The sequence below is a fragment of the Pseudorca crassidens genome, chromosome 10 (assembly GCF_039906515.1).
Source record: "Pseudorca crassidens isolate mPseCra1 chromosome 10, mPseCra1.hap1, whole genome shotgun sequence".
Classification (NCBI taxonomy): Eukaryota; Metazoa; Chordata; class Mammalia; order Artiodactyla; family Delphinidae; genus Pseudorca; species Pseudorca crassidens.
The window spans coordinates 100050767-100074837 of record NC_090305.1 but is presented as its reverse complement, the minus strand read 5'-3'; the positions used below and the strand labels follow the sequence as shown (position 1 = coordinate 100074837).

General features: G+C 47.1%; 1 protein-coding gene across 4 annotated transcripts in view; it reads left to right on the top strand.

Moving 5' to 3' along the window:
* Positions 1-915: 915 nt before the first annotated feature.
* LHFPL4 (LHFPL tetraspan subfamily member 4) overlaps positions 916-24071 on the top strand; it is a 31880-nt gene continuing 8724 nt past the window's right edge. For 3 of the 4 annotated variants that reach the window (XM_067755334.1, XM_067755336.1, XM_067755335.1), the window contains exon 1: positions 1027-2436. In XM_067755334.1, the coding sequence (XP_067611435.1) occupies positions 2031-2436 (406 nt within the window). In that variant the 5' untranslated portion in view covers positions 1027-2030. Of the gene's footprint in view, positions 2437-24071 lie in introns of all 4 variants that reach the window. The other variant, XM_067755333.1, reaches the window with a different exon arrangement.

The following is a 24071-nucleotide window of genomic DNA, read 5'->3' as shown; positions in this document are numbered from 1 at the left end:
ACCCCTCAACACCTGTGAAGTGGGGCTTAATCTGCCCACTTTACAGATGGGGAAATAGAGGTTCAGAGAGCAAGTGCAAGGTCACGGAGACAGTTAAGTAGTAGTCAGAGCTTTCTGGATGACCACCCAGATCATCTTGGCAGATCCTAAGCCAAAAGGTATTTCACTGCAGGGAAGAAATGACCTGCACTGGCTCCCTTGGAGTGTCCCCTCATTTTCTCGGGCCTAACCGCAAACTGCCTGGACTGGTATGCTCCGTTCTTTAACACACCCTCCTGATGTGTCCGCTTCATGCCAGGCACTGGGAGAGTGTAGGGAGAGAAACCAACACGTCCCCAGCCTCCTTTTCTCCTGTTCCCCATACCCACCCCGTGTCCCACTCTCCAGGCCCAGCTCCACACACCGGCGGCCAACGAATCCCCACCGCGGGCGTGGGCCGCTAACAGTTTAGAAGGTTCCCTCTCCCAGAGGTGCTGGCGATTTCCTAAGGAGACTCTGGGAACCTTCAACGCCTCCAAGACCCAAAGGACTGGAAGCGTAACGGTGCCACTCGACAGGCACTGTGGTAGGCTGTACCCGAGGTAATTTGGGAGCAAGGGATCAGTTCAAACGCGGTGAACTAACACCCTGTTCTGCCCCTGCAGCGTTCCCATGGGCTTTGCGTGGACCCACAATCGCTCAGCTCCGGCCGGAAGGAGGGGGGTCCCCCAAATTAGAAGGCCTTACTGTGGCGGGGGTTTACTGCTCCGGCTGGGGGACCCGCAGGGACCGTGCCGACCCCTCTCCGGGACTGGCGGACACCCGAGCTCCCTTTCCTGTTCCGCTCCGCCCCGCACGCCGGCGGCAGGAACGCGCCTCCGTCGGGCCGCGCCGGTGCCCGAGAGCTCGCGCCTCCGCGCGGGAGCGCGCCCCGGGGAGAGCCCGAGCAAGATGGAGGCCGCGCCGAGGCCGCCGCCTGGGCCCGGGAAGCCGCCGCTCGGAGCGCCGAGCCGCGGCGCCTAGGCCGTGGCAGTCCCGGACCCACTGCTCCGGACCGGGCCCAGGTTGGTCTCCCCGCACCCCCTTCCCGCGGCCGCAGCCTCCGCGTGCGTCCGGCCTGGGCGCGCGGCAGCCGCCCCCCCCCCATCCCTGGCCCTACCCGGGCCCGGCCGCTCCCCCGCGCCGCGGGGACAGCCCCTGCCCACTGCCCGCCCCTCGCGGCTCGGGCTGCCTGCCGGCGCCTGTCCCTCGTCCCCTTGGCCTGGAAAACCTCTCTCCCTGTAGCCCTGGCCCGCCAAACGTAGGCTCCCCCGAGCCCTGTCTTCTGAGGGACCCTCCCAACCCCCCCGCCCCCTGTTCAGACCCTGCGGCTCCGGCCCCCGATGTCCCTCTAGCCTCATCCTGGTTCCTGCACTTCGCCCTCCCTGTCCCAGCCCCCATATCACCTTCCCAGTCCCCTGGCACTAACCCCTTACATCCCTTTCTTACCCCCTCGTAGAAGCGCCCACCCCCCTCTCCACAGCCCCTTTCTAGACACCCAATACCAGACCTCCTTTTACCCCGAACACCAGCCCCCAGATTCCCTTCCGAGCTCCCTGTAAAACCCCGCTGCTAATTCTCCGCTGCCGGTCTCCAGCCTCCATTCCATCTCCCCACGGTCCCCTCTTACTTCGCCGGTACCAGCCCCCAAGCCCCCTCCCCAACGCCACCGTAACCACTTTCTAGCGCCCCGCCTCCAGCTCTCCTGTGCTCATTCCAGCTCCCTCATCCCAGCCCCCCAACTTTCACATGGCCTCTTCCTATGTCCCCGAATTGGAGATCTTTGCCAGTCTCCCCCTACCCTGACACCTTCCCGATACTCTCATGACCCCCTCCTAGCTCCTCCATACCAGCCCCCAGGTCCCTTCAGCTCCGCCTCAGGCCCCGCCCTCGCGGGTTCCTTGGCTTAGGGTCGCTTCTCGCGTGCGTCCCCAGCTCCCGCCCGGCAGCCCGGCTGTCGGTCCCGGGCCGGCGGCCCCCGCAAGCCGCCGCCGGCCCCGCCCCCGGGCACCATGCTGCCCTCGCAGGAGGCCTCCAAGCTCTACCACGAGCACTACATGCGGAACTCGCGGGCCATCGGTGTGCTATGGGCCATCTTCACCATCTGCTTCGCCATCATCAACGTGGTGGTCTTCATCCAGCCCTACTGGGTGGGCGACAGCGTGAGCACCCCCAAGCCTGGTTACTTCGGCCTCTTCCACTACTGTGTGGGCAGCGGGCTGGCGGGCCGCGAGCTCACCTGCCGCGGCTCGTTCACCGACTTCAGCACTATCCCGTCCGGCGCCTTCAAGGCGGCCGCCTTCTTCGTGCTGCTCTCCATGGTGCTGATCCTCGGCTGCATCACCTGCTTTGCTCTTTTCTTCTTCTGCAACACGGCCACGGTCTACAAGATCTGCGCCTGGATGCAGCTCTTGGCAGGTAGGGGAGGCGGGGGGGTGGGACTTCTAGAACAGACGCTGAGGAAGGGGCTTCTTCCAGGACCCCTTCTTGGAGGAGTCAGAGACAGATTCTGCTCCTCTGTCTAAAGACACACCTCCTTCGCTGACTCTAAGCAGCCAGTGGGGAGGGGATTCTATGAGAGAGACACCTTGGGGCAGAGGGCATAGCCTTAGAACTGGGTCTGTAGGTCTGTGTGCTTGGATGTGGGCAGATTGCGTTTATTGATGGATGAGCATTATGTCTGAGTTTCTGAGGGTCTCTGAGAAAGAGACCCTTGGCTCTTAAGGGAAATAACTATCTGAATGAGGAGTTACTCTAGGTGTGAGCAATTTCTGTTGCATTGAAAAAAGCATGAGGGACTTCCCTGGTGGTCCAGTGGTTAAGATTCTGTGCTCCCAATGCAGGGGGCACGGGTTTGATCCCTGGTAGGGGAACTAAGATCCCTCATGCCACACGGCGTGACCTAAAAAATTAAAAACAAAAAAATGAGATGGGGAATCAAGAGATCTGACAGTGACCTTTAACTTGCTAACGTTATCAGTTTGGATGTTTCACTTTACTTCTCTGAGGCTCAGTTTCCTCATCTGTAAAACAGTGGAGAAGAGTCCAAGAACTGATAAAAGAGTAATTTATAAACTGTAAAGTTGGGAAAAGATGGAGGGTGGTGTTAAGAGAAGGCTGTCTGTAGTGTCTGTCCAATGTTTGAAGTGTAGGTGGTTGACAACACCTGGCAACATGGGCCTCTGGAGAGCAGGTCTCCAGCCTCCCACCCCCACCAAGGCAGGAAGGGTTCTGGTGCCATGCCTAGCGGGAATGAGTCTCTGGGACCCTCTGAAATGTTTGGTTAAGACAGATGCCTTGCCCTAAAAACCAGAGAAGGGCCTTTTGGGAGTAAGAACTGCTGAGACAGTTTTCCAGGATCCATTAGAGTCCCCCATCACTGCCTACCTTTCAATCGAAGACAGATTTTTGAAGATTCAGCAACTTGGGCATTTGCCTAATTGCAGGCACGGAAGAGAGTTGGGCTGAGGACAGTTGGGCCAGGGGATGGCAGGGATGGAGGAGGAGGACCGATGAAGGCTGGTGAAGGAAAACGTTTAGAGACTTCCAGGGTTGAGAAAGAGAAGGGAAAATGTGATGATCATGCAACAGAGGTGGTTTTTCAAAATAAGCACCTCAGGATATTCAACAAGTGTCAGCCCCTTCAAAGAAGCTGTGAAGAAGCTGTTCTGTCACTTGCTGATGGTTCCACTCCTCAAAACATTGTAGGAAATTGTCTTTGGATTGTGGTGTGTATACTCTTGAACATCGTCCTTGAGGGGAAACCTCTATTTTTTTTAAAATTAAATAATTTATTTATTTTTGGCTGCATTGGGTCTTCGTTGCTGCGCACGGACTTTCTCTAGTTGCGGTGAGCGGGGGCTACTCTTTGTTGCGGTGCACGGGCTTCTCATTGCGGTGGCTTCTCTTGTTGTGGAGCACGGGCTCTAGGCGCGTGGGCTTCAGTAGTTGCAGCACGCGGGCTCAGTAGTTGTGGTGCACAGGCTTAGTTGCTCCGCGGCGTGTGGGATCTTCCCGGACCGGGGATCGAACCCGTGTCCCCCTCATTGGCAGGCGGATTCTTAACCACTGCACCACCAGGGAAGTCCCAAACCTCCATTTTTTAAAGGAGGACTATGATTTTTGGAAATGGCCAAGTGTAGAAAACACAATGGTTGGGAGTTCCGTGGTGGCACAGTGATTAAGACTCTGCGCTCCTGATGCAAGGGACCCGGGTTCAATCCCTGGTCAGGGAACTAGATCCCACATGCGTGCTGCAACTAAGAGTTCGCATGCCACAACTAAGGAGCACACCAGCCACAACTAAGGAGCCCGCCTGCTGCAACTAAGACTCAGCACAACCAAATAAATAAATTAATTTAAAAAATTAAAAAAGAAGAAAACACAATGGGTGGTCAAGATGAGAACTGTCACTTGAGATGAAAGCCAAGGTGTGAAGGCAAAATCATGAGGCTGGTTTGCTTCCCCAAGAGGACTGTTACAAATGCTGGGAGGAATTTCTGGCCCGTTGGAAGATTGTTCAAACTCCCAAAAGGACTACCTTGCAGAAGGCAGCATTTATTCAGTGTGGACATTCTAGTGGGCTTGCTCCAATTGACTTAGATGGAGGTCTTTTAAGATTTTGGAGAAAGTGAGAAAGGAGAACTGTAGGATGTGGGGCATATCTCCATATTTATCAGTACCCAGAAGGTGATTTCCATTCTACTCTTAAAAGGCGAGCTGGAAAGAATATACGCTCAGCTGGAACTCCCATATCCTGAACCTTGATTTGTAGTCTGCAGATGGGTTACTGACCTCTTGGCCTTCCAGTTCGCTGTAATCCATCCAATTCTCTGTAATCCATGTGGGTTTAATCTTGGGGATTTGATGAACTATTCAACAACCCTCATGTAAATATAGAATTTCAGGGATCTTAGGAATCAGCTCCTTCAAACCCTGCCTTCCTCCAGCCCCATTATAGAGAGAGGAAACTGAGCCTAGAGACATAAAGGTCTTACCCAAAGTCACACAGCCAGTAATAGAGTAAACTAGTCATGACTCCTGGTCCAGTGCTCTTTCCCTTGTGTTTCGCCCCACCCCTAAGGGCAGTTATCAGAGTTGAGCAGTTCATTGTATTTTACTTAGAGATTTCTGAGCTCTGGCTAAGTGACTGACTTACTTTGCTTAATAAAGGGCAGAGGTCAGGGGTTTCCCTGGTGGCACAATGGTTAAGGATCTGCCTGCCAATTCAGGGGACACGGGTTTGAGCCCTGGTCTGGGAAGATCCCACATGCCGTGGAGCAACTAAACACGTGCGCCACAACTACTGAGCCCACGTGCCACAACTACTGAGCCCGTGCACCTACAGCCCGTGCTCTGCAACCAGAGAAGCCACTTCAATAAGAAGCCTGCGCACCACAATGAAGAGTAGCCCCTACTCACCGCAACTAGAGAAAGCCCAAGCGCAGCAACAAAGACCCAACGCAGCCAAAAATAAATAAATAAAAATAAATAAATTTATAAAAAAAAAAAAGAAAGGGGCAGAGGCCAGAGCACTAGACTGCAAGTCATGGGATTGCGCTGGTGGGGGAGGGTTGTCTTAGTTAATTCTGCCTGTGACTCACCATGTAGTGTTAAGCAACCACTTTTTAGCTTAAATCTCAGTTTTCTCATCTGTACAGTGGGGGACTAATCAGTCAGATTAGTGGATTTAAAGTATCTCTTTCAGGCCTGTGGGGTTCCTAGAATAACTCTTTCACCAAGATCATTCCACTCAGAAAGTGAGAAATCAGTCATCCTCAGAGAAACTGCAGAGAAGCAGAGGGCCTTATTTGTATCAGATAAAATTAGAAGGACTTCCCTGGTGGTCCAGTGGTTAAGACTCTGTGCGTCCACTGCAGGGGGCACAGGTTTGATCCCTGGTTGGGAAACTAAGATCCCGCATGCCATGCAGTGCAGACAGAAAAAAAAAAAAAAAAAGAGAGAATGCCTGTTGTATGGTTCTTGTTCAAGTGAACATTTACTCAAGCTGTTTATTGGCCATGCCATGCAGCATGTGGGCAATCCCTGCTCTCAGGAAGCTTACCATCTAGGTGAATCACTATACTGGTCAGCAGTCTTTCAGTGAAAAGTGACAGAAACCCAACTCAAGCTGACTTAAGTAAATTAAAATAAGATAAAGGGCTTCCCTGGTGGCGCAGTGGTTGAGAGTCCGCCTGCAGATGCAGGGGACACGGGTTCGTGCCCTGGTCTGGGAAGATCCCACATGCTGCAGAGCGGCTGGGCCCATGAGCCATGGCCGCGGAGCCTGCGTGTCCGGAGCCTGTGCTCCGCAACGGGAGAGGCCACAACAGTGAGAGGCCCGCGTACTGGAAAAAAAAAAATAAAATAAAATAAGGTAAAGAAGATAGTGTTTTTGGCTCACATACATTAAAAGTCAAGAGCACTGGCTTCAGGCACGGATGGATCCAGATGCTCAAATAGCGTCATTAAAAATCAGTCTCTCAGTAGCATCGACATATATACACTACCAAATGTAAAATAGCTAGCTAGTGGGAAGCAGCTGCATCGCACAGGGAGATCAGCTCGGTGCTGTGTGACCACTTAGAGGGGTGAGATAGGGAGGGTGGGAGGGAGAGGCAAGAGGGAGGGGATATGGGGATATATGTATACATATAGCTGATTCACTTTGTTATAAAGCAGAAACTAACACAACATTGTAAAGCAATTATACTCCAAAAAAAAAATCAGTCTCTTGGGACTTCCCTGGTGGTCCAGTGGCTAAGACTCCACACACCTTATCTATGCAGGGGGCCTGGGTTTGATCCCTGGTCGGGAACTAGATCCCACATGCTGCAACTAAGAGTTTGCATGCAGCAACGAATATCCCGAGTGCCAGTGCCGCCAAATAAATAAATAAATATTTAAAAAAATCAGTCAATCTCCATTTCCTGGTTCCTCTGTGTTGGCTCACTTTTAAATTCACTTCTCTCTTGAAGGTTATAAGTAAGGCTACCAGCAGCTCTGAATTTACATTGCTTCAGCTTAGCGATGCCTGTGGAATAAAAAAGAGCTTTTATTCAATGGTTCCAGCAAAAGTTCCAGGGCTGATTCTGATTGTCTAGCTTTGGTCAAGTGTCTACCTCTTAATTAATCAGTGTGACTGTCTAAGGTCTCGGCCACATACCCATTCCTGGGACACGTGAACTGATAGGGGAGAAAGATAAATTCCCACAAAGGGAAGTCAGGTGTCACCACTGGAAGAGGGCTACTGTGGGTTAGACAAGTGCAGACAGAGGCCTCATCCTGGACAGTCTGAGCACTAATACGTGCTCAGCTTTAGGTGCTGTGGAAGCCCAGGGCAATTGAGGAGGATACGCCTTAGTTGGGAGGTGAAGCTTGAGTGGGGCTGGGTGTGGACAGATGTGAGTTGCGAGAGAGCATTCTGAATGGAGAGGAAGATCATGGACGGAGAGACACAGAGGGGAGAGGGCCACATCTGGCTTGAGTGTGGCATCCACGTAGGGGAGCAGCAGTGAAAGAGGCCAGGAAGGAATGATGGGGCTACAGTGTGCAAGGCTCTGAGTACTGGGTCAAAAAATTTGGATTTAATCAGCAGGCGGTTCGAAGCTACTACCACTGTTAATAATCAGGAAAAAAATAGTTAACATTTTCTGAGCCTTTACTATATGCTTGACCATATGCTAAACATTTACATGCATACTGTCATTGAATCCTCACAAAAATCCTATGGGGTAGGTACCACTATGAGTATTTCATAGATGAGAACACTGAGCCTCTGAAAGAGTCATTTGTCCAAGGTCATACAGGGGGTAAGTGGTGGAGCCAGAATTGTAACTCAGTCTGTCTAACTAGAAAGCCCAAGGATTTATAAAGGAACATTCAGGATGGGAATAGAGACAGGATGAATTTGCCAGAAGAGTCGAATGCTAAGTAGGCTGGGAGACTCAGGTGGCTCTTTGTGGAGTTAGGGGTCAGCTTTTCTTTTTTAAAAAAATTAATTAATTTTTGGCTGTGTTTGGTCTTTGTTGTTGTGTGTGGGCTTCTGCTAGTTGTGGCGAGCGGGGGCTACTCTTCGTTGCGGTGCACGGGCTTCTCATTGTGGTGGCTTCTCTTGTTGAGGAACATGGGCTCTAGGCGTGTATGCGTCAGTAGTTGTGGCATGCGGGCTCAGTAGTTGTGGTGCACGGGCTTAGTTGCTCCGCGGCACGTGGGATCCTCCCGGACCAGGGCTCAGACCCGTGTCCCCTGCATTGGCAGGAGGATTCTTAACCACTGCGCCAACAGGGAAGTCCCAGGGGTCAGGTTTTCAAGGCTTCTCAGGATATCTCTGCTACTCTTTACCTGGTCTTTCCCATTTTCGGGTGCTAGACACTTTCACATTCGTTATGTCATTTACTGTTCATCTGTTAAAATGACTTGTCCAAAGGTCACACATCTAGTGAAAGAAGGAGCTGAAACTTCACATGAGTCTAAATGGATCTAGAACCTGTTTTTTAGCCCTGAACTGAAACACAGGACGTGAATACACAGATTACAAGTTACAACTGTCAGGTGTATGTACTCAGTGTTTACCTGTGGGCTGAGTGAGGTTAGCCAAGGGGAGGTTGCTGGCTGGAGTAGAGACTCAGACTGGAAGCCTGGTCGAGGGTCCGAGGGGGCAGTGTGGGGAAGTGGTGGAGGACTTAGAATTCCCACTTTGCCACTTCCCAGCTGTGTCCCTTGGATAAGTGGGTTTCCTCTCTGAGCCTCAGTTCCCTTATCTGTAAAATGGAGGTGATTATTGTACCTACTTCAGAGGTGATGGAAAGAAAGAAATGAAACCATGGGGCTGAAATGCTGAGTGTGGTTCCTGGTATACAGTGTGAACAATCAGTAAATGGTCACTGTTATTCTTGTGACATAGTCTGAGTGAAGAGTAGCTTGTGAGGGGTCCTTGCTACTCAGGTGAAAGACTTTGGACTTGCTGAGATGATCAAAGGCCTTAAGAAGTCATAGACCGTCAGCTGGGAAGGGTCTTACTAATCAGCTGGCTCAACTCCCTTGTTGTACAGATAACGAAACTGAGTCCCAGAGAGAAGAGACAAGGCCATGCTCACAAAGTGAGACTCCTCTATCCACAGAAGGGAGGTGATTCTGACCACATTTATTCAGTGTAGAGAGCCTACTATGTGTCAGGCACTGCCCAGTGCTAGAATCACTGTGGCAAACAGCACGTGTGAGATATAGTGGGAGCTGGGGGGAGACTGATGGTGGAGGTGGCAGCAGGGGCTGGTTGGTGCGCCAGAGGTGAGCATCTTCCAGCCTCCCAGATGTGTGTCCTAAATCATCAGCGGTCTCTGAGGTAGGAGCAGCAGTGTCACTACAGCCTAGAATATGCATCCACATCCCTCCCCGCTTCCTTGGCTTATGTTTCAGATTTGGTTTGGGATTTTATTCATCCAGTGAGTCTCTGTTGAATGTGATGAGACTGCTGAGCACATTGGGGGAATTTCTTTCCTCCCACTCCTTTTTTTTTTTCCTCCCACTCTTCCCTCCCTCATTTCCTTGCTCCCCCAATTCCCCCTTCCTTCCTTCTTTCCTGCCTTCCACTTTCCTTCCCTCCCTCCCTTCTTGCATTTTTTTGCTTTGCTCCTTCTCTCCCTATTCCCTTCCTTTCTTTCTCACATCAGTCCTTTACTGACAGCCTCCTCTGTGTGTCAGGCTATGCTAGGCTCAGGCAATCCTGAGTAAGAGTCCTCGCTCCCCGGAAGCTCATAGTCTAATGGGAGAGGCAGGAAAGAAATCGGATCATCACACTATGGGATGACATATGAAATGATTGAATCATGCAAGGGTATCTTGGGGGCACACACTTCCGACACATTAAGGACAGCCAGAGAAGTCTTCCAAAAAGTAACAGCATTTGAGCTGAGTCTTAAAGGATGAGAAGGGGAACCAGGCAGAAGAGACAGTATGATTGAAGGTGTGGAGGAGGGAAATAGCCTGGTGTGTTTTGGGCACCACGAACAATTAGCACAAGGGGAGGTGAGAGCTGAGACTGGGAAGGTGGAGAGGGGCTGGATTGCGGATGCTTTCTAAGCCATGGTCAGGAGTTTAGACTTTATCTATAAGCAGCAGATAGTTGTTGACTTTTTTTTTTTTAATCTTTAAAAATTTTTCCAGACTTCCACTTACTTTTCGGAAAAGTTAATACATGCACGTGAAACAAAGTTCAAAAGATAAGATGGTGTTTAATCAGATGTAAGTCTCCTCCCTGCTCTCATTTCTCAGTGACCCTCCCAGAAGTCTCCTCCCAGGGGCAACCACTTTTACCATTTCTTGAGTATCCTTTCCAAGAAATCCCATAAATATACAAGCAAATTCAAACTATATTTTAAAAAAATAAATGGTATATTAGTTATCTATGGCTGCATAGCAGATTACCCCAACACTTAGTGGCTGAAAGCAACAAGCATTTATTATCTCTGTTTCTGTGAGTCACAGGAATTTGGGAGTGCTTAGATGGGTAGTTCTGGCTTGAGGTGTCTCATGAAGTTGCACCCAAGACCTTAGCTGGGGTCGGCTGGAGGAGACCTCAGAATGAGTGCTCTGAGAGAGAGCAATAAGAAGGTATGATGCCCACCCCCCGCTTCTTTGGTAATAGCTTTATTGAGATTTAAATCATATGCCACACAATTCACACATATAAAGTGTACAATTCAGTAGTTTTTAGTATATTTACAGAGTTGTGTAACCATTACCACAATCAATTTTAAGATATTTACATAACCTCAAGACGCCTTATATCTATCCTTTCGCTGTCTCCCCTTAAGCCTACCATGCCCATCTTCTCTGTCCTCTAAGCAGCCACTAACCTACTTTCTGTCTATTAAGCCTGTTCTGGACATTTTGTATACACGGAACCATATAATATGTGGTCTTTGTGATTGGCATCTTTCACTTAGCATAATGTTTTCAAGGTTCATTCATGTTGCAGCATGGGTCAATACTTCATTCCTTTTTACAGCTGAATAATATTCCATTGTATGGATATACTGCATTTTGTTTATCCAGTCATCAGCTGATGGCCACTTGGATTGTCTCCACCTTTTGGCTATTATGAATAATGTTGCTGTGAACGCTTGTGTACAAGTTTTTGTGTGGACACATGTTTTCATTTCCCTTGGATATATTCCCGAGAGTCTAATTGCTGGCTCAGGTGGCAACTCTAACGTTTTGAAGAACTGCCAGATTGTACTCCAAAGGGGCAGTACCATTTTACTTTCCCACCGGCAGTGTGTGAAGGTGCTTAGTCATATCCTCATCAACACTTATGTTATTATCTGACTTTTGGATTACAGCCATCCTCCTGGGTGTGAACTGGTAACTCGTGGTTTTGATTTCCATTTCCCTAATGATTAGTGATGTTAAGCATCTTTTCAGGCGCTTGTTGGCCATTTATATACCTTCTTTGGAGAAACACCTATTCAGATCCTTTGCCCATTTTTTTCTTCCAGTTTTATTGAGATACAGTTGACATACAGCACTGTATAAGTTTCAGGTGTACAGCATAATTTGGCTTAGTGAACATCCATCATCTTATATAGATACAAAATTAAAGAAATAGAAAATTTTTGTGTGTGATGAGAACTCTGAGGATTTACTCTCTTAAGAGCTTTCATATATAACATACGGAGGTGGTAATTATATTTTTGATGCTGTACATGACATCCCTAGCACTTATTTACCTTATAACTGGAAGTTTGTACTTTTTGACCACCTTCATCCAGTTGTCTCTCCCCCCACCCCCACCTCTGGTAACCACAAGTCTGTTCTCTTTTTCTTTTTTCTTTTTTTGAAGTATAATTGACCTACAACACTGTTAGCTCCTATCATAAACACTGTTATTTCCTATCATACAACACAGTGATTTGATATTTCTATATATTTCAAAATGATCACCATGATGAGTCTAGTTACTGTATGTTACCATATAAACATATATTTATTGACTGTACTCCCTACACTGTACACTTCATAGCCACGACTCATTTATTTTGCAACTGGGAGTTTGTACCTTTTAATCTGTCTCACCTATTTCTTTCCTCCCCTCATTCCCTTCCCCTTTGCCCATTTAAAAATTGGATTATTTTTCTTTTTACTATTGAGTTGTAAGAGTTCTTTATACTCTTGTTATAAGTCCCTTATCAGATATATGATTTGCAAATATTTTCTTCCGTTCTATGGCTGTCTTTTCACTTTCTTGATGGTGTTCTTTGAAGCACAAAAGTTTTAAATTTACACAAAGTGCAGTTTATCTTTTTGTTGTTGTTGTTGCTGCTTGTGCTTTTGATGCCATTTCTAAGAATCCATTGCCAAACCCAAGGTTACAAAAATTTACCTCTGTTTTCCTCTAAGCGTTTTATAGTTTTAGTTTTTACACTTAGGGCTCTCATCCATTTGAGTTAATTTTTGTATATGGTGTAAAGTAAGAGTTCAACTTCATTCTTTTGAATGTGGCTCTCCAGTTGTCCCTGCACCGTTTATTGAAAACAGTGTTCTTTCTCAACTGAATGGTCTTGGCACCCTTGCCAAAAATCAATTGACCATGGGTTAATTTCTGGACTTTCACTTCTGTTCCATTGATCTGTATGTCTATCCTTATGCCAGTAACAGTCTGTCTTGATTACTGTTGCTTTGTAGTGAGTTTTCAAATCAGGAAGTGTGAGTCCTCCAACTTTGTTCTTTTTCATGATTGTTTTGGCCATCCCACTGCCTTTTTTTTTTTTAATTGAAGTATAGTTGATTTACAATATTGTGTTAGTTTCACATGTACAACAAAATGAGTTATATACATATATTTCTCAGATTGTAGGTTATTAAAAGATATTGAATATAGTTTCCTGTGTTATACAGTAAATCCTTGTTGCTTATCTATTTTATGTATTGTAGTAGTTTCTATCCGTTAATCCCATACTCCTAATTTATCCCTCTCCCCCCCTCCCTTTCCCCTTTGGTAACCATAAATTGGTTTTCTAGTTGTGAGTCTGTTTCTGTTTTGTATATAGATTCATTTGTATTATTTTTAGATTCCACATGTAAGTGATATCATATAGTATTTGTCTTTCTCTGTCTGACTTCCTTCACTTTGTATGATATTCTCTAGGTCCATCCATGTTGCTGCAAATGGCAATATTTCATTCTTTTTTATGGCTGAGTAATATTCCATTGCATATATATACCACATCTTTTTCATCTTTTCTGGATATATGTCCAGGAGTGGAATTGCTCGATCATATGGTGGCTCTATTTTTTCTTTTTTTTTCTTTTTCTTTTTTTTTGCGGTACGCGGGCCTCTCACTGTTGCGGCCTCTCCCGTTGCGGAGCACAGGCTCTGGACGCGCAAGCTCAGCGGCCATGGCTCACGGACCCAGCCGCTCCGCGGCATGTGGGATCTTCCCGGACTGGGGCACGAACCCGTGTCCCCTGCATCGGCAGACAGACTCTCAACCACTGCGCCACCAGGGAAGCCCTCTATTTTTTCTTTTTTAAGGAATCTCTGTACAGTTCTCTGTAGTGGCTGCAACAATTTACATTCCCACCAACAGTGTAGGAGGGTTCCCTTTTCTCCACACCCTCTCCAGCATTTGTTGTTTGTGGACTTTTTAATGATGGCCGTTCTGACCAGTGTGAGGTGGTACCTCATTGTAGTTTTGATTTGCATTTCTCTAATAATTAGTGATGTTGAGCGTCTTTTCACATGCCTGTTGGCCATCTGTATGTCTTTTTTCAGAGAAATGTCTATTTATGTGTTCCACCCATTTTAAAATTGGATTATTTGGTTCCTTTGCTATTGAGTTGTATGAGCTGTTTATATATTTTGGATATTAACCCCTTGTCAGTTACATGGTTTGCAAATACTTTCTCCCGTTCTGTAGGTTGTCTTTTCATTCTGTTGATGGTTTCTTTTGCCTTGGGAGACTGATCTAAGAAATATTGCTATGACTTATGTCAGAGAACCTTTTGCCTATGTTCTCTTCTAAGATTTTATGGTGTCGTGTCTTATATATAGGTCTTTAAGCCATTTTGAGTTTATTTTTGTGTATGCTGTGAGGGAGTGTTCTAATGTCACTAACTTATATGCAGTGGTCCAGTTTTCCCAGCACCCCTTGCTGAAGAGACTGTCTTTTCTCCATTGTACATTCTTGCCTCCTTTGTCGTAGCAAATGCCTTTTATGTTCTAATCTCAGATATCACAGACCACTTCTGCCACACTCTATTGTTAGAAGTGAGTTACTAAATCCAGCCCACATTCAAGGGGAGGAGAATTCAGCTCCTCCTCTTGAAAGGAAGTATATTTAAAAAGTTGTGGACATATTTATAAGCCACCACAAATGGTAGCATACTAAACACTTGGTTTGTCTTGCTTTTTAAATTCAACAACACATCTTGGAGATTGTTCCAGATCAGTGTACAGAGAGCTGCTTTTTTCTTAAGAGCTGCATAATATACTTTTGAGTGGATGTGTCATCTTTTATGTCATCAATATTTAAGTTATTTACAATATCTTGCTATCGCAGTGTTTCAGTGGATGATGTATATAATTTGATACATATGTAAGTATAAGGATAACATAAAGACCTAGAGTGGAATTGCTGGATTAAATGGTCTTTATGTTTACAATTTTGACAGATCCAGTCAGGTCCCCTCCGTGGAAGTTATGCAGAGTTACATTTCCAGCAACAATGTACGAGGGTACCTGTTTCCCCGCATTCTTGCCAACTGTGTTATCAAATATTTTATTTTTGCCAAACTGATGGGAAAAAGTACTCTGTTATGATAGTAATTTGTCTTTCTTTTATGAATGAGGTCGAGCATCTTTTATATACACAGGCCGACCTTATTTTATTGCAATTCACTTTAGTACACCTCACAGATATTGCCTTTTTTTTTTTTTTTTAAACAAATTGAAGGTTTGAGGCAACCCTGTGTTGAGCAAGTCTATCGGTGCCATTTTTCCAAATAGCATTTGCTACACTTTGTGTCTCTGTGTCACATTTTGGTAATTCTCACAATATTTCATACTTTTTCATTGTTATATTTGTTATGGGTGATCTGTGATCAGTGATCTTTGTAATTGTTTTGGCATTTTTTTAGCTATAAAGTATTTTAAGTTTGTACATTTTTTTAGACATAATGCTATTGCACACTTAATAGGCTATAGTGTAGTGTAAACTTTTATATGCACTGGGAAGCCAAAAAAAAATTTGTGTCATTCGCTTTATTGTGATATTTGCTTTATTGTGGAGGTCTGGAACTGCACCCGCAATATCTCCAAGGTGTACCTGTATGTTTTCTGTAAACTGTCAGTTCAGAAATATTTTTCTACCAAGCTAATGGTATTTTTCCTCTCATTTGTAAGAACTCTTTATAAATTAAAAGAGCTAGCTCTTTGTGATATGTTACAAATATTGTCTCCCAGTTTATCTTTTGACTTTGTCTATGGATGTTTTCCTCATGGTGAAATTTGTTTTTTCTCAACGTAAGCACATCATCAGTTCCCTCCTATATGCCTCCTGAGTGTAGTATAATACCTAGAATGGCCTTGGAGTGTTTTGAGTGGGGGCGGGGGGGAATCATAGATCTGGTTGTTGGTAGAGAGGATGGGCTGGAGGTGTCGAGAGGATGAGGGCTGAACTGTTCTTATTCTGACAGCCTCTTATTTTTGTCTTATTCTTTTCATTCCATTTCATGTTATTCATCATTATCAACCTTTTATCCCAGAGCCGTTTAATGGCATAAGGAGAGCCCTGGATCAGGAGTCTGGGTTGGCACATAGTAGGTGCTTAATAAGTGTCTATTGAATGAATGAATGATGAGCTCTTTTCTTTTCTTTTTTTTTGGCCGTGCAGTGCGGCCTATGGGCTCTTAGTTCCCTGACTAGAGATCGAACCTGTGCTCCCTGCATTGGGAGCGTGGAGTCTTAACCACTGGACCGCCAGGGAAGTCCCTGAATGATAAGCTCTGATTTAAGTCCTAGCTCCACCACCCGCTCCTTTGGAGGCAGCACGTTCAGCAGTCAGCCAACCTGAATTTGAATCCTGAGTGTGGCATTACCAACTAAGTGTCCTTTGGAAGGTTATACAATTTCTGACTCTAAGTTTCCTCCTCTATAAAATGGGGACCATAATAGTAACTAGCTCATGGGGCAGTTAAAGGATTGATTGAGAATGTGTGTACACACCCTGGCACAAAGGAAACCCAATTTGCCAAACAGCAATTGTTATTAGCTGTCGTGTGACTTTCGTCATAACCCTTTGGTTCCAACATTCCATGGTCTGTGCTACAACCAGGGAGGAAAGGTTGAAAAGTGGGGAGAACTGGGAAATACACCTGGAAAAGCAGGGGAGCTCTGAAAGTTGGGCCTTGAAGTCTGGGGTCTTATTCTTAGGTTATGGGCAATTACTTGTAGGCATGGGAATGACCAGGGCCAGATGTGGGTTTAGAAAGATGACTTGGGGACTTCCCTGGTGGCGCAGTGGTTAAGAATCCGCCTGCCAATGCAGGGGACACGGGTTCGAGCCCTGGTCCGGGACGATCCCACATGCCACGGAGCAACTAAGCCCGTGCGCCACAACTACTGAGCCTGCACTCTAGAGCCCGTGAGCCGCAACTACTGAGCCCACACGTCACAACTACTGAAGCCCGCATGCCTAGAGCCCGTGCTCCGCAACAAGAGAAGCCACCACAATGAGAAGCCCGCTCACGGCAACTAGAGAAAGCCTGCGAGCAGCAACGAAGACCCAGTGCAGCCAAAAATAAATAAATTTTTAAAAAAGGAAAAGAAAGGTGACTTGGGCAGTTGCTGCAGGGAAGGGACTGATGGAGGCCTGATGGGAGACCAGGAGCCTGGGGGGAAAGCAGTGGCAGTGGTCCAGGTGAGAGGGGCTGAGGCCGGGGCACGGGAGGAGGAGAAAACTGGAGACCTATTTAGGATCCCAGTAGGTGTGTGTGTGTGGAGTGGGGTGAGGACAGGCAGGCCTTGCAGGTGATGCAGGGTCCTCTCGTTGAACGATTTGGTCTTGGAATGACATTCCCAAAGGACACAGCAGGGAGATCCGCTCAGTCTGGGAAATGCTGAATTTGCGGTCCCTATGAGACCCACAGGAGGAGGGCTCTGACCAGCTGTTGACTATCTGGCCTCGAACCGAGGAAAGAGGTCTCAGCTGGAGATGTTAGATGTCAGTCTGAGTGTGGGTGAAATTGCCCGGGGAGAGCGTGTAGAGGGAAAAGAGGAGACAGCCTCGAAACACCAACCTTTAAGATGCAGGTCGAGGAGGAGCCAGAAAAGGCGGCTTGGAGAGAGGCGCCAGAGCAGCTGCTCAGATTAGCAACAGGGAAACTGAGAAGGACAGCCTTGAGAAAGGACGGCTGCCTGGAGGAGCCAGAGGGACGCGGAAGGGACGGAGCCGCCTGCGTGGTGGGCCTGGGCCAGACTGGAGGAGTGAGGCAGGATGCGGGGAGAGCGGCAGGAGCTTTCTGACCGAGCCCTTGAGATGAGTGTGGCAGAGCCGAGCCAGGGTAGCGGGGGATGCAGCGCATTCAAAGGTTGTCAAGAGGCTGTGTGTGGGCTCCATGCAGGCTGGGCCCAGGGCTGGTGGAGTAAATACTGTTCCCAAATAATTACCACACAAAGTGATGGGCGTCCCATCTCTCCATAACAGCATCTGTGACAACAGATACAATTATTTGTGTTCCTAACAGTCCCCCTACTAAACAGTAGTCTTCTCAAGATCAGGAACCACGAGCCGGGGACTGAATGGCTTGGAGGAAGTGTCCCAGGGAGAGGGAACAGTCAGTGCCAAGCCCTCCAGGGGGCGCTGAACTAGAAATGTTGTTAGGGTTAGGGTTAGAAGGGAGGCCCAGGGTGGCTGGAGTGTACGGATCGAGAGGCCGAATGGCGTGGGGGAAAGTGGGGTGAGCCTGTGGGTCACACAGGCCAGGACCAGGCGTCAGGGTTTACCCTGAGTGTAGTGGGAAGCTTTTGAAGGGTATTGAGCAGGGGAGTGGCACCATCTGCTTTCGACGGCTCACTCTGGATGCTGAGTGGAGAACAGATGATGGGGCCAGGATGAGAGCAGAGAAACTAGTTAGGAGGCCACTGCGGGCTTCCAGGAGGGAGATCATGGCAGCTTGGACAGATGGTGGCAGTGGAGATGGAGAAAAGAGGTCAGTCCGAGATATTTTTGGAGGTCAAGACAGTCGGCCTTGCAAGTGGACTGGACTGGGGGTGAGGGAAATGGAGGAGTCAGGGTGTTCCCGTAATCTGGGTGCTGGATGGGGTGTAGGGAGCCCAGGCACGAGAGTCCCGTCCCCTCCGAGCTCCCCAGCTAATGGAGGCACTAAGATTGGGCCTGGATCTTCAAATCCAGCGGGCGGGGTTGACTGTTAGGAGAGGTCCGGTCTCCCTTGTACAATAAGCCCCTGCCCTGGGAGGCAGGACAGAGCTGGTGGGAGGGACATGAGGACAACCTCCTTCTTAGGGTGTGTGTGTGGGGGGTGTCTCCCTACAGCCCCCTAGTGCACCAGGCCTGGGGAGGCGCACCCTTGGAAAGCTGTGGTCGTGGTGCCGACACAGGTCCTTCTCCGGGCTTCTCTCAGCCCCCAAGTCAGCCTGGTTCCTTCTAGAAAAACCTTCCTAAATGTGAGGAAGGGACTGATAGAAGATACAGGATACGAGCAGCCATCCGTGCATTCTGTGCTATACTGCTTCTGTATATCTCACCTTTTCTAGGACTTTTTACAGCTTCGTAAAATTATCATTGTTCTTTGTACAAAGATTGGAGAATGTAGATGACCAAGATTACACACATAATCTCACTTTCCCAGAAACAGTCAACTTAACTGTTGGTCTGAAGTCGTAACAGTATGGAGTACTGGTTATGAGCAGGCTCTGGAGCCAGACTGTCTGGGTTCAGATCCTGGTTCTGTAACTTACCAGCTGTGTGACTTTGGATAACTTGGATGACCTCTCTGTGCCTCTGTGTCCTCAACTGTAAAAAGAAGAAAATAATAGTACCTACTCCACAGAGTGTTGTGGGGATTAAATGAAGTAATGTGTGTAAGATACTTAGCATAGTTCCTGATGTGGTAAATTTTATATAACTATTTGCTATAACTATGTAAGTATTTCTTCCCAAAATGAAATTATATTGTACATTATTTTTCACATCCTTTTGAAACCTAACATATCATAAGTATTTTCTGTATCATTAAATCTTCCTCAGTATAGTTTAATAGGGGAGTAGTATTCCATGGTATGAAAGAATATTCCTGTGTTGTTGGATAATTAGTTGCTTCTTTCTTTCCTTCCTTCTTTTATTATTTCTCCCTCTCTTCCTCCCTTCTTTTCCTGCTCTCTTCCTTCTTCTCTTTCTTGCAAATAAAGATGTGATAGACATCCTCATAGCTAAATCTTAGAGCAGATCCTTGAGCATCTTCTTAGAATAAATTCCTAGAAATTGGCAAGCTCAGTCAAAAGGGGTCTAGAGATTTTCAGTTTTATGGGTTTTTTGGTGATTAATTCATTATTTCTGTGAGCTCCATTTGGCTTGTGCATTGCAGTCCTTTGTTGCTTTAATTATTTCATTCCAAGTGAGTGAAAAAATCTCTGGCCATAGTCACTTATTAGTGATCAACTCCCACCTGCCTTAAGGTTTCAGTAGGTAACTTACTCACGTGGTCCTGAATTCAAAAGTTGTAGCAGGTTAGCAGTGCAAGGTCTCCATCCTGTCCTATCCTTGGCTCCTCAGTCCCCTCCTTAGAAGTAAGCAGGGTTATCAGTGTGAATGTTATATAAATGAAGTCACATTTTCCCCCAATGTTATGACTCTAAGGGGCATCCAAGTTGTTGCGTGTAGCTGCCATAACAAAATACCATAGCCTGGGTGGCTTACATTTATTTTCCCATAGTTCAGGAAACTAGAATTCCAAGACCTAGAATTCCAGACCAGCATGGTGTGGTTCTGGTGAGAGTCCTCTTCTTGGCTTGCAGACGGCCACCTTCTTGCTGTGTCGTCAGGTGGCAGGTGCAGGGAGAGAGCAAGCTCTCTGGTATCTCTTCTTATAAGAGCACTAATGCCATCATGGGGCCTCACTCTCATGACCTCATCTAACCCTAATTACCTCCCCAAGGCCCCTTCCACAAATACTCTCACATTGGAGGTTACGGCTTCAAAATATGACTTTTATGGGGACACAGTTCAGTCCATATCAAGCCTCTTTGGAGTCTGCTCAGGGACAGAAAGCCCTGGGGGACATCCAATCTGACCCCCTAGTAATGGGTAGCAGCCGGGGTGCATCAGGCATGGAGGGGACAGCTGAGCATAAACAAAGCCCTCCCTTTAGGAGTGATCGGCTCAGTGTATGTCCCTTGAGGATAGTGTCATGGTGTCATAATGAAACTCTATTAAAATAGCTAAGCATAAAATGCATAATTAAAAAGCTTTACATAAAGACACATTTACACCACAAGCTTTAAAGGACACAAGCACCCACGTATATTGTATATTTTCTCTTAACTTCATCACTTTTTTAGTCTCATCCTGGGTTCATTCCCCAAACTCAAGTATTGTTTTTCCTTTTAACTTTCCTTTAGTTGCTTAATTATATTTTAAAAGTGTAAGAGGATTTCATGGCCAGACATAGGTGGCAAAGGACTGGACATAATATTATCATTTTTATCATAAAAGTAATATATGCAAATGTTAAACACTTTCCAACAGTACAGGAGGGCAGAGAATAAAAAGTGTCTCCCTCCTTTCCTCCTCCACCCCAGGCAGTGTTTCAGAGGTTCCCATCATTAAGTTGCTTCTGTATTCTTCCAGAAATGTTTATAGACATGCAAGCTTACGTATGTATATTCTTTGAAAAACCAATATTTTAAATTATGTTTTTTTTAATTTTGTGAGTAATACATGAATACATTCACTCCGTGAAAAGCTGAAGCATTACAAACAGGCTGAAGTCCCCACCCACTCCCTGCCCAGAGGCCACCCTTATTATGAACGTAATTTCTATTTTTCCTGATCTTTTTGTGTGCATTCACATACACATCCATGAGGAAAATACGTCGTGTCATTTTCTGTGTTCCCTTTCCTCCCTCCCTTCCTTCCTCTTTCTCTTTTTTTTTTTTTTTTTTTTTGGTAAAGTACACATAACATAAAATTTACCATTTTACCCATTCTTAGATGTCCAGTTCTGTGCCATTAAGAACATTCACCCTGTTGTGCAGCCACCCTCACCATCTGTCCCCACAACTCTTTTCACATGCAGAACTCTGTCCCCATTAAACACTAACTCCCCATGCCCCGCCCCCAGTCCCTGACAACCAGCATTCTACTTTCCGCCTCTAGGAATCTGACTGCTCTTGGTTCCTCCTATACGTGGAATCATACAATATTTGACCTTTTGTGACTGGCTCATATAATTTAGCATAATGTCCTCCAGATTCCTCCACGTTGTAGCATGTGTCAGGATTTCCTTCCTTTTTAAGGTGCTCTGAGGTGTCTCAGATCATTTGACAGGTAAAAGCATCCAGCTAGAACCTAAGAACAATGTTTTGTTTTTACTGTACTTATGGTTATAGTTGCCTTCTATCTATGGTAAATGATCCTGGTTTCCTTTTCTTTGATGGTGATATAAAGCTTACTTTTACAGTAAATGCCTCTCAGTTAAAAAGTGAGTCTGTGGAATTCCCTGGCGGTCCAGTAGTTGGAACTCCGCTTTTCCTGCTGAGGGCCTGGGTTCAGTCCCTGGTTGGTTGGGGAACTAAGATCCCACAAGCCGCGTGGCACGGCCAAAGAAAAAGTGAGTCTATTCAGAGAGAAACACTCAGTAAAGACCTGTCTGGGTTTGAATACAGAGCCCGCCACCTCCTAGCTGTGTGACATGGATACGATATGACTTAGTTCTTCTGAGCCTCAGGTTAGTTATAGGATTAAATGAGATCATGCATGTTAGGAGCTTCACACCCTGGCATATGGTTAAGCACTCAATACTATTTGTTATCGTTATTATATTATTAATAACAGTAATATTATTAATCTTAAATTTGTCCAACACCACCTGGCTGCTTGGGAAGTCAGCAGACTCTAGGGTGACTGGATATCGGTGCCCCATCCGAAGGCCCCTTCCCCTAGACCAGCGGTTCTCAACCAGGGACATCTTTGCCCCCAAGGGGACATTTGACAGTGGCTTGAGACTTTTTTTTTTTATCACTATGACTGTGGGTGGTGGGTAGAAGCTAGGGGTGATGCTGTACATCCCACAATGCACCCCACTTACCCCACCCTGCACCCTGCACCTGTGTCTATGCCTTATAGCAGTATATAGCAGCTCATTATTTCCAAGAGACTTGAACTTGGACTCCAGAGACCTCAGCCATGGTTTCCTCTTCCAGCACACAGGGATGCTGAAGGCTGCCTTGTCTCTAGTTATTCCACCTCCTGATCGTTGAGCCTCTTGATCACCTACCTGGTCTATGCTGTCCCTAGAGGTCTCTTCCTCTCCTGCCCCAGGTCTCAGGAAACCTGTCTGATTGGCTTTTCTCCACTTGCTTTACTGCTGGGTGTTTGTAGTTCCTAGAGCAGCCTCTGGGGCCCCATAGCCACCACCTAAAACACTGCAGAGTAAAGGAGGCAGAGAGAGTGAGTGAGAGATGGAGAGAGAGGTCCCCCCCCTCCGCCCCAACGCCTTCTCTGAGTGCCCTGTCATCCTGGGTCTCCTTCCAGTCGCTCCCTGACATGTATAAATATTCTATTTGTGTGTTGATTTGATTTGATTCGTCTCCACACACCTCCGCTCCTGAGGACAAGAAACCGTGACTGGCAGTGTCCCCAGCACCCTGCATAGTGTTGACACATAGAAGACACTCAGAATTTATTTGTGGAATATATGAAGGGAGAGGCAGAGAGAGGAAAGGGCGAGGGGATAGATAAAGGGAAGGAAGACAAGCAAGAAAAGGCAGAGAGAAGAGGAGGGGTGTTGAATGAATGTCAGATGCTGAGATCTAAGGAGAGAAGGGAAGAGGGAGGGTCAAGACTGAGGATTAAGCACTGTATAGACTAGCTGGAGAGAGAGGGGGAGGGGTGTGGAGAGAGAGGCAAAAAAAGATGAAAAGGGTGGAGAAGAGAAAGGAATGGAGACACACGACTAGAGAGACACGTAAGTGATGAGGCAGCGAGACAGAGAAAACGTGCAGGCGCAGAGCTCCGGGAGAAAACCTCTCTGAACGCTGAGCTTGCAGAGGGAGGAGGACCACCTGCAGGCTACTGCTGCGGTTTCCATGGTGACGGGGATGCTCTGGGCAGGAGAGGAAACACTGTACGGGGAGAGGAGGAGGGACTGGGTGGGTTTTGCCCCTCCCAGGCTCTTTCCTCACCCCTGCCTCAAGCTGGAGATTCAGGGCCGAGGACGGAGAGGTGGGATTGCAGCCTCCCCCGCCCTCCTCAAAGGACCCTGCAGATGTGAAGAACTTAGGCGCCTCGTCTCCCACTCCCCCATCCTTGGCATTTGACCCTCCTCCCCTCTCCCGGGTCCTGGAGGGTCCTGGAGGGTCCTGAAGAGTGTTAGGGAAATATGGGAAGGTGGCTGGGTCAAGCCCTCTCCGTAGGCTCCTCCTCTCTTCCCACCCCATAATTGCTAGAGCGCCCCTGGGCTCCGTCCTGGGCCTTCTCTTCAGTTTCCATAACGTCCCGTCCTAGGGATTTACATGCCCACAGCTCCCACATTTATATCCCCAGCCCTGATTTCTCCCTGAGTTTCCTTCTCCATTTAGGTATCTAAAGGGCATCTTCAAACTTGTTGAATTCTTTAACTCACCAAGCTCATTCTTGCCTCAGGGCCTTTTTGCATTTGCCATTCCCTTTGCCACGAGCTCTTTTCCCCAGCCATTTATTAGAGGTGTCTTTCACTTGAGCTAAGAATTGTCTTGGAGAAGGCGAGCGCTTTGGAGAGGGGAGGAAGGCCTGCTCCAACGTGTGTGTGTGTGTGTGTGTGTGTGTGTGTGTGTG